This window comes from Bison bison, unplaced genomic scaffold, assembly GCF_000754665.1.
Source record: "Bison bison bison isolate TAMUID 2011002044 unplaced genomic scaffold, Bison_UMD1.0 scf7180017864038, whole genome shotgun sequence".
Taxonomy (NCBI): Eukaryota; Metazoa; Chordata; class Mammalia; order Artiodactyla; family Bovidae; genus Bison; species Bison bison.
The window spans coordinates 2,706,452-2,716,345 of record NW_011494610.1 but is presented as its reverse complement, the minus strand read 5'-3'; the positions used below and the strand labels follow the sequence as shown (position 1 = coordinate 2,716,345).

Here is a 9,894-nt window from a genome sequence, read left to right as displayed (position 1 = left end):
CCATGCCCCTGTGAGCCAGGCACCGTGTGTGTGTATGTGCAACAGCTTGTTGAAATATAATTCACGTACCATACAGTTTAGCCACGTAAAGTGTGTGCTCCAGTGGTTTTTAGTATATTGACAGAATTGTGCCATCACCAGCTACCTAAGGACATTTTCATCACTCCCGCCGCCCGCCCCCCCCCCCCCCCACGGAAACTCCATACCCCTTAGCAGTCAGGTACCATTTTTGAATCTGCATTTTTGCAGAGAAAGAAACTGAGTGAGGCTGCTCAGTGTCACGTGGCCAGTAAATGTCAGAGCCAGGATTTGTACTCAGAATACTTGGCTTTGGAGACATGTTCTTAACGATGATGTAATTGGTGGTTCTTGATGGGACTGCATAGGGGGCGTGGGGGGTGGGGTAGACTTTGCCGCCTCCCCGCTGCAGGAGGTATTGGGCAATGTTTGGAAACATTTCTGGTTGTCACAGTTGAGGATGGGGTTTGCTACTGGTGTCTGGAGGACAGAGGCCAGGGATGCCTCTAAACGTCCTGTAATACAGAGGACAGCCCCCCTCCCCGCCCGCACCGAAGGATTATCTGCTCCAGTGTCAGTGGTTCAGAGCTTGAGATGCTCTGCTCTTAATCCCATTCTGATGAGTCCATTCTTTAGGTAAAAAGACTAGGGGCTCATAGAGGCGGGGAAGAAGTTGGCGTTGGAATAGGAAGGATCTCAGATCATGTTGTGGGTGGGGGTGGTAACAGCAAGGGGAGAGACGTGCTCCGCAGTGTGGAGAAGACTCAGCAGGAAAGAAGCCGGTGCTCCATTGGCGATGTCTGGCCCGGTTGCTGGTACGGGGAGCGTGCGTAGGCTTCACCTCTGCCAGGTCTAGGACTCTGGTCTCACACTTAAATGCCCATGAGGCCAGGTGAGAGGAAGATGAGTGCAGCAGCAGGCTGGCTGGTAGCAAACAGAGCAGAGCTCGCGGGAGTGAATTCGGTGGCTGCCACGCTCTTATCTGGCTGTGGCCCTCAGGACTTTGGAGACCTGTGGTCAGCTTTCTCAAGAGAAGCTCACACCTAAGATTTTAATGGGAAATCTGATGTTCAAACCCAAGCCCGGATTTCCTCAAAGCCCATTGCTGGTCACACTAGACATGCCTGTGGGCCACCACTTTGAGACCCTTGAGAGGGAACTGTATCTCGGTAGCGTGTTGCAGCCACGGCGTGAATCATGGTTGAAGGCATGGCATGTTGAGGGTGAGTTCAGGGAGACTGCAGGCTAGGCTGCAGCCCCTGGGGTGGAGTCTGTGTGGGGAAGAGTGTTGGTTTCTCCTCTGTGGCCCCCCCGCCCCCCTCCCCTACTATTGCATCAGCCCTGTTCACAACAGGTTGTAGCAACTCAGGTTTTGCTTGGACTTCCTCCGTGGTCGCGGATGTGATGGGGCTGGGTGAAAACTGGGGACCTTTTCTTGGGGCCTGGAAGCTGGGTAGTGGGTTGTTGTTGTTTGGTTGGTAAGTCATGTTTCACTCTTGTGACCCCATGGACTATAGCCCACCAGGCTCCTCTGTCCTTGGGATTTCCCAGCTAAGAGTACTGGAGTGGGTTGCCATTTCCTTCTTCAGGGGATCTTCCTGACCCAGGGATTAAACCTAAGTCTCCTGTATTCGCAAGTGGATTCTTTACCACTGAACCACCAGGGAAGCCCCCGGGTGGTGAGTATCTGGAGTCTTTTCCAGATGACTAATTGATTAGTCAGTTAAACTCTTATTTGTCAAGGATCTTCTGTGCTAGATCAAGTCCCAGTCTCTCTGAGGGTACAACAGTGACCTAGACGTATCATCAGAGCCTTTCTGGAACTCATATTCCAGTGGACTAGAGAGACAGTAGACATAATGCGCAGTGACGGGTGCTGTGAAGAAAACAGGCCAGGAGGAGGGTCAGGTATTGTTTTTAGGTTGGTCTCAGACCAATTGAATGTGCCTCAGGGCCTTTGCACTCACTGTTCCCACTACTCAGAATGCCCTTCCCTCGGATACCTGTAAAGCTGCTTCTTCACTTGTCTCCAGGTATCTGCTCAGATGCTATCTCCTCAAAGAGGCTTTCTCTGAGCATCTCTCAAACACTCCCTCATTCCATCTCTCTCTGGTCCCTCATCTTGCTTTATGTTTCTTCATAATGCTCGTCCTCACCTGCCATGTTATTTTAAAATCTGTCTGAGCGCTGAAGAATTGATGCTTTTGAACTGTGGTGTTGGAGAAGACTCTTGAGAGTCCCTTGGACTGCAAGGAGATCCAACCAGTCCATTCTAAAGGAAATCAGTTCTGAATATTCATTAGAAGGACTGATGCTGAAGCTGAAACTCCAATACTTTGGTCACCTGATGCGAAGAACTGACTTATTGGAAAAGACCCTGATGATGGGAAAGATTGAAGGCAGGAGGAGAAGGGGACGACAGAGGATGAGATGGTTGGTTGGCATCACCAACTCGATGGACATGAGTTTGGGCAAGCTCCGGGAGTTGGTGATGGACAGGGAAGCCTGGTGTGCTGCAGCCCATGGGGTTGCAGAGTCGGACACGACTGAACGACTGTACTAATAGTCTTGCCACCGCTCCATGAGGGCAGATTCGGTCTGATTTGTTCATTTATTGATGTGTCATGGGCTCCTAGCGCAGTGCCTGGCACTTGGTAGGTGGGCAGTGTGCGTTGAGTAAATAGGCGAGTGCAGGAGTGACTCGATCCCCCCATGGAGAGGTCATGTCTGTGTCTCCAGCACCCAGTTCCATGTTGGGCACACAGTAGGTCTGGGGTCACGCTAGTTGGCGTGGGTGGCGTGACAGCCTTCCCCCAAGAATGTAATCATAAGCAAGTTCCCGTTTCCTCACAGTCCAGCCCACTTCTCTCCGCCAGCCTCTGTGCCACTTCTTCCAGGAAGTCTTCAGAGTTAGTTTTTACCTGCATCATCTTGCTTACGCCCTCAGCTACTGCCTCTTTTTTTTTTTTTTTTCCGGATGAAGAAATAGACTCCGAGGAAGAAGTTCAGTGACTCTGAGGTCACGTGGTTGCCAGGCGGATGCAGCAGGGTGGCAAGTGCGGGGGAAGGCAGTGGCTGGCTTTGCATGGCAGCGAGAAGGATGTGGTGACACTGTACAGTCTGTAAAGTCCCCCCCGCCACCAGTTCACTGCACCCTGGAGATGGTGAAGCAGTCGATAGAAAGACTGTTTTTAGGATGAAAAAGACAACAAGTCAACAAACATAGGATAAATACAAGGAGATCTGTAAGTGGGGTTGGTCCAATTCCAGAAGTTTCCTTAGGAAACACAATGGGTTCATGTCTGTCTCCCTATCAGCTCAAGGTGGGGCTGGGGAGGTTATACCAGCAGATGCTCGACTGAGCCCTCACTGTGTACCAGGCACCACTCAAAGTGCCTGATGTGTGTGTTGGCATCGGTAATCCTCGCTGGATTCCTGTGCACCCATTTTACAAAGGAGGAAACTGAGGCAGAAAGAGGTGAAGTCAGTTGCTTGAGGTCACATAGTTCATCAGTGGCTCTGGAAGAGGCCTGATGAAAGAGGGTGCTTGCAGACGAGAGAGTGCAGAGGTTTTTGATCTCAGCCAGAGTGATGGTGGTGACTGTGGGTGGAGGATGCTCTCATGTTCCACCCCAGGCTGTGGAAGTGCCAGGCTGGCTCCTGGGGCACCGAGCCAGGGGGAGCACCTTCCTGGGGGCCCTAGTGGTTTCCAGAGTCAACACAGAGAAGGACGGGTGGGCAGCTCAGAGGCCCCACTGCAGAAGGACAGCCTGGTTTTGTCTCTGCCAGTGGGCACTACTTGCTCTGCATGGGGACATCTGCCCCCCAGGAGGAGAATGCAGACTAGCCTTCTTGATGCTAGAAGTGACTAGCCACTTGAAGCAGAAGTGATAATCAGGCTGGGCAGGGGCGAGCCTGGAATGTGGAATAACCTCTCCTATCCAATTTTTTTTTAAAGCATGTATTTATGTTACAAAATGACTTTTGATTTCAAAGTAGAAATTTGGGAAAAAACAGAAATGAAGGAGAAAATTGAAATTACTTATCATTCCACTCTCAGAGTTAGCTTCCATGGCTAGTGATAAAACCCACACATTAGTGCCTTAAATGATATGGAATTTTCCTTCTTACTGAATTATAGGCATCCCAGGATAGATGTGTTGGCTCCACTGTAATTAGGGACATAAGCTCCTTCTGTATTGCTGGTCTATCTTCAATCCCTGGCTTTTACCTCATGGTATAAGATGGTTGCTTGACCTCCAGGCATCACATTTGCTATCCAGTCAGCAGGAAGGAGGAATAGCAAGAGAATGCCGGTCCATTCTTCCCCTCATCCCCAAGGATACTTCCGCTTCCAGTGTATGTAATCCACTCCTGCTTCTCCCAAACTTAGTCATGGGACCACATCTAGCTGCAAAGGAAACTGCAAAATATAGTCTTTATTCTAAGATCTGGAAAAGAAGAGACCAGACATTAGGGAACAGTTAGTAATCTTGGCTGTATTCTCATACAGCTTAGGGTATTTCGTTCCACACTTTCTTTTCTGTGCCTATGTAGAAATTATTTAACCAAAAAGGAGATTATATTTTATGCACTCTTCTGTAACTTGGGTTTTTTTTCCTAAGATACATTCACACTCTTTTTTCTGTGTCACTCTGTGGACTTCTGCAAACCATTTTTCATGTGATGATCCTTTTGCCAAGATGGACAGCTTATTTAACTAAACCCCAAGTGTTAGAATTTAAAATCAGATACTAAAGTTAAATCTTGATGCCACGTGTGAGATTTAGCTACTCCTATAGGATAAATGCTAGAGTGGATGGAGGAAAGGATTTGCTGGAGTCACTGTGCTTTTGGGGGTCTTCCCAAACTCTGGCCTTTGTGGGGCTGCTTAGTGCAGGCTGTACAAAGGCCCTTTCTGTTGTTGTTATTATTATTTTTTTAATTTACTTTTATTTGGAGGATAATTGCTTTACAGTGTTGCGTTGGTCTCTGCCGTTCAACAACGTGAATCAGCCCTAAGCATGCTGCTGCTGTTATTCAATCAGTCGTGTCCGACTCTACGCGACCCCACGGACTGCAGCACGCCAGGCCTCCTTGTCCGTCACCAGCTCCGGAGCTTGTTCAAACTCATGCCCGTCGAGTCAGTGATGCCATCCAGTCATCTCATCCTCTGTTGTCTCCTTGTCCTCCTGCCCTCAATCTTTCCCAGCATCAGGGTCTTTTCCAATGAATCAGCTCTTCGCATCAGGTGGCCCAAGTTTTGGAGCTTCAGCTTCAGCATCAGTCCTTCTAATGAATATTCAGGACTGATTTCCTTTAGGATGGACTGGTTGGATCTCCTTGCAGTCCAAGGGACTCTCAAGAGTCTTCTCCAACACCACAGTTCAAAAGCATCAATTCTTCGGCGCTCAGCCTTCTTTAGGGTCCAGCTCTCACATCCGTACGTGACTACTGGAAAAACCATAGCTTTGACTAGATGGACATTTGTCAGCAAAGTGATTTCTCTGCTTTTTAATATGCCATCTAGTTTTGTCACAGCTTTTCTTCCAAGGAGCAAGCGTCACTTAATAAAGTAAAATGCTGTTGTTAGTATTACTTTATTACTGTTACTTGGATTCATGGCTGTTCTGTGACACTCTGCTTCCCTGGACCCTGGACCACCCAGATCACCCAGGGATTTGGGGTCCTCAGGACACCCCCTTTCCTGTCTTTGTTGTGGTCTGGGGGCTGCTGTTCCCCTGGGCCCCTCAGGTTTCGCCATATGTCTGGTGAGGTCACCCCAGTCAAGGCAGGGATGTTCTTGGGGGCAGGCGGGCCGCCTCCCCTTAGTGATCAGGTTGCCGGTGGCCATCTCAGAGAGCATCTTTGAGGCCTCCTTCTCTCCTTTTTCATCTCCAGGGAGAGAATTTTCTTCCCAAGGCTGTGGCCATGGGTTCCAGTATGATGGCTCCCCAGTAGCACCCCAGAGGGCGGCTGCGACCTGTCTGCTGCTTGCGTGGTTTGTCCTGTTCAGTTACTGAGTGCTGTTGTGTGTTGGAAATGGGTTGGAGACTCATCACCGGGCCAGACTGCCTGGGTTCGAGGCCCAGCTCTGCTACCTCCTAGCTGTGTGGCTTCGGGTAAGCTCTTTACTACACCGGGCCTCAGTTCCCTCCTCTGTAAAATGGGCACAGTTATAGTAGGGCCGAACTCCTAGCATTGTTTGAGGATGAAAAACACTTAGATCTAACATCTGTCATACAGTAAGGCTCAAAGGTGTAAGGTAGGGTAACAATTGCAAAGGAATGGGGTCGCACAGAGTCGGACACGACTGAAGCGACTTAGCAGCAGCAGCAGCAGCAGTAGATCTATCATTGTTATTATTATACTTTTCAATGCTGTACCTGTTACTTCTGGAACCTGTTCTGGGCCCCTTCCCAAGAACAGTGTGTCGTCAAGCAGGTGACTGGTGTGGGGCCCACGTGCCTCAGTTTCCTTGTTTGTCTTTGCGGCCTGCTCTGCATGTGAGAGAGGGGCCTCAGACCCAGCAATGTGGGTGCTGGTGGCCGAGGTGGTGCGGGGATGCACCCCAGGGATAAGAACCAAGGGGTGTGGGTGGAGTGTGGGCGGTACGTGTTGCCAAGTGCAAGGGTCGATGTGGGCCAAAGGTGGAAGGTGCGATGTGGAGTGAGAAAAGCAAGTTGCTGAAAACACATCACTTATAGAAGTGTTGTAAACTCGCAAAACAGTGTTCTTTATTGCTTCTCAATTCACACGTGCCCAGTGAGTGGGCACAGGCCTGTGTGGCGGCGAGGAGCATGCGTCCAGGGCAGTCGGTGCCTTGCAGGATGGGCAGGTACCCAGGTAGCTCACCTCACTCTGTAATGACTCCTTTCTTTCTGCATCTGCACTGAGGGCTTGATATTCACAAGGCACGTGGATAAAGTGCCTTGATCTCAGGTGCCCGCAGATAAGGCTTTGAATACGCATTCGCCTGTGTAACTGCCGCTCAGATCAAGAAGTAGAATATTTCCAGCTCCTCCCATCCCAGTCCCACCCACGGCTCTCCCTTGTGTCCCTTCCCAGTCTATACCTCCTCTGGACTTGATGAATTTCGTTTAGAAAATGGTTTAAAGCAAATTTGTTGTTGTTCAGTCGCTCAGTCGTGTCCAGCTCTTTGCGACCCCATGGACTGCAGCACGCCAGGCTTCCCTGTCCGTCACCAAGTCCTGGAGTTTACTCAAACACGTGTCCATTGAGTCAGTAATGCCATCCAACCATCTCATCCTCTGTTGTCCTCTTCTCCTCCTGCCTTCAGTCTTTCCCAGCATTGACATGGTTTGACACAATGCTGAGAAGATTTTCCAAAACTGGGTAGTGATGTGTTTGTGGGTGTTAAATTTTTCTCTAACTGTTCGGGGATCCTTGATGTATTTCATCATCATCATCATCATCATAAAAGAGAAGAGGAGGACTTGCCGAGAGGCAGGGACGCGACCCGGGGAGGGTACCGGATGGACATGGCATAGACAAAGACGCCCAGGCCGGGGGGATTGCAGGCGGCCCTGGGACTCCCGAGAGCACGCTCGTCTCTAAGGGAGGTTTCCAAGATGAGAGATGCTTTTGGCCAAGTGTTCCAAAACTGTCAAGGTTTGGACATGGAGTCGCCCTAGAAGGTGCCTCTCAGCACCCCGCCCGCGCAAAGGGCATCGGCACCCACCTGGAAAAGCCAATGGTGCCTTGGGCAGCACGCGGGCCGGATTCAGAGCCCCTGCCTGCCCATTCTTTCTGGGCCACGAGCCGCGATCGTGCCCAGCACACCATCCTGTTTGCGGCTCCTCTGTGGGTGGCCTGAGCCTCGCTTTGTCCCAGCACGATCGCGGTGGCCGTGCTCTTGTAGGGAAAGTGGGGCAGGAAGCCCCGATCTAGGCCAGCCGCGCCGCGCTCCCAGCTTCCTGCTCTGCCCAATGTGCCGGGTGAGGCTGCCTTGTCCTCCCGCCCCGTCTGGGGAGGCTGGAGGCCGGACTTCCCGGCAGCATCACAAGCCCTGGAAAAACATCCTTTGGGAACTTCTGTCTGCTGACCACCCCCGACCCGTTGTCTTTTAAAAAGAAGGATCATCAGTCTTCCACGTGGCCCAAGCTGAGCTTCCTGCGATGTGTCAGGCACCGTGCCAGGCAGATTTTAGCCCTTCCTTTGATTCCTGAGGGCTTATTGTGTGCCAGGAGCAGGTCTAGGCCCCAAGGGTCCAGCTGGGAAGAAGACTGGCAAGGACCCTGCCCTCATGGAGCTCCCATTCGCTTTATCCTAATACATTCTGAAAGCCGGGTTGGTATCACTATGATCTACGTATCTGGGAAGAGTAAACTGAGACATGGGGCTTCCCAGGTGGCGCTAGTGGTAAAGAAGCCCCCTGCCAATGCAGGAGACGTAAGAGACCCACGTGCTATCCCTGGGTAGGGAAGGTCCCCTGGAGGAAGGAATGGCCACTCACTCCAGTATTCATACCTGGAGAATCCCGTTGACAGAGGAGCCTGGCGGGCTATGGTCCATAAGTTTGCAAGGAGTCGGACACAACTGAAGCGACTTAACACGCACACACGCAAACTGAGACTCAAAGAGACCAATGCACTTTCCTGAGGTCACACAGCAGGAAGGAGGAGGAATGCAGTTTAAAGCCAAATCACTGGTTTCCAAGCCTGACCTTTGTTCTTGGATTGGGGTAAAGGTTTCATCCCAACCATGCTCCCTTATTTTTGCCTTTCATCTAGGAGCTGGTGTAGATTGCTTGATCTCAGTCTTTTTGTCTGACAAATGGGCTCTTAATAAAACGTCTCTCTGCAGTACAGGAGACCCGGGTTCGATCCCTGGGTTGGGAGGATCCCCTGGAGAAGGAAATGGCAACCCACTCCAGTACTCTTGCCTGGAAAATCCCATGGATGAAGGAGTGTGGTAGGCTACAGTCCATGGGGTCACACAGAGTCGGTCAGGACTGAGCGACTTCACTAATGCAAGATGAGACGGTGATAAGTACATGAAGACAAGGTGGGCATCCTGGAGGAGGTGACATTTGAGCTAAGGAGTGATGAATGAGAAGGGGCTGGTCCGGAACAGATGGGAGAACATATCCTGCCAGTGGGAGCAGCATGTGCAAAGGTCCTGAGGCAGGGGCATGCCTGGCAGGTGGAAGGAATAGAGAGATTAAAGATGTGGCTGAAGATTATTGAGGTGTGAGGGGGGGATGGAGGGCTGGAAGGTGAGTTCAGAGAGATTAACTAGTGCATGGGGGCCTTATGGACTGTGGGAAGATGTGATTTTTTTTTTCCTAAGTATATTGAGTAGCCATGGAGAGTTTTAGGATCCCTCAGGCTGTGTGTATGGTAAAAGGAACAGGGGGGAGGGGATTGCAGTCCAGGCAGAAGGTGATGGTGACTTGGGCCAGGCAGGTGACTGAGGATGTAGGGAGAAGTGGTCTGATTTAAAAAACAAGTTGAAGGTGAAGCTGTGATAGCATTTGCTGATGGATGGAAATGAAGTGTGAGAGAAAGAGGGGGTCGAGGATGACTGGGGGGCTTCGGTTGGAGATCCTGAATGGCAGAGGTGCCATTTGTCAGGCTGGGAAGGGCTTGGTGCTGTGTGGGTTTGGAGGGAAGTTCAGGAACTAGGTTTGGGATGTGTTAAGTTTGAGATGGCCCTTGGACGTCTGGCCTTCCCTGGTGGCTCAGATGGTAAAGAATCCATTTGCCAATGTAGGAAACCTGAGTTCTGTCCCTGGGTTGGGAAGATCCCCTGGAGAAGGGCATGGCAACCCACTTCAGTATTCTGGCCTGGAGGATCCCAAGGGACTGAGGAGCTTGATGGGCCACAGTCCATGGGGGTCACACAGAGTCGGAC

The 9,894-nt window shown here is 50.9% G+C and overlaps 1 protein-coding gene across 1 annotated transcript in view; it reads left to right on the top strand.

Annotated features, from left to right (window-relative positions):
• The first annotated feature begins 208 nt into the window (after positions 1-208).
• The window catches only part of PREX1 (phosphatidylinositol-3,4,5-trisphosphate-dependent Rac exchange factor 1), a 118,171-nt gene continuing 108,485 nt past the window's right edge, over positions 209-9,894 (top strand). The window contains exon 1 of the mRNA XM_010835119.1: positions 209-1,241. Coding sequence (XP_010833421.1) covers positions 1,233-1,241 — 9 coding nt within the window. The 5' untranslated portion in view covers positions 209-1,232. The remainder of the gene's footprint in view (positions 1,242-9,894) is intronic.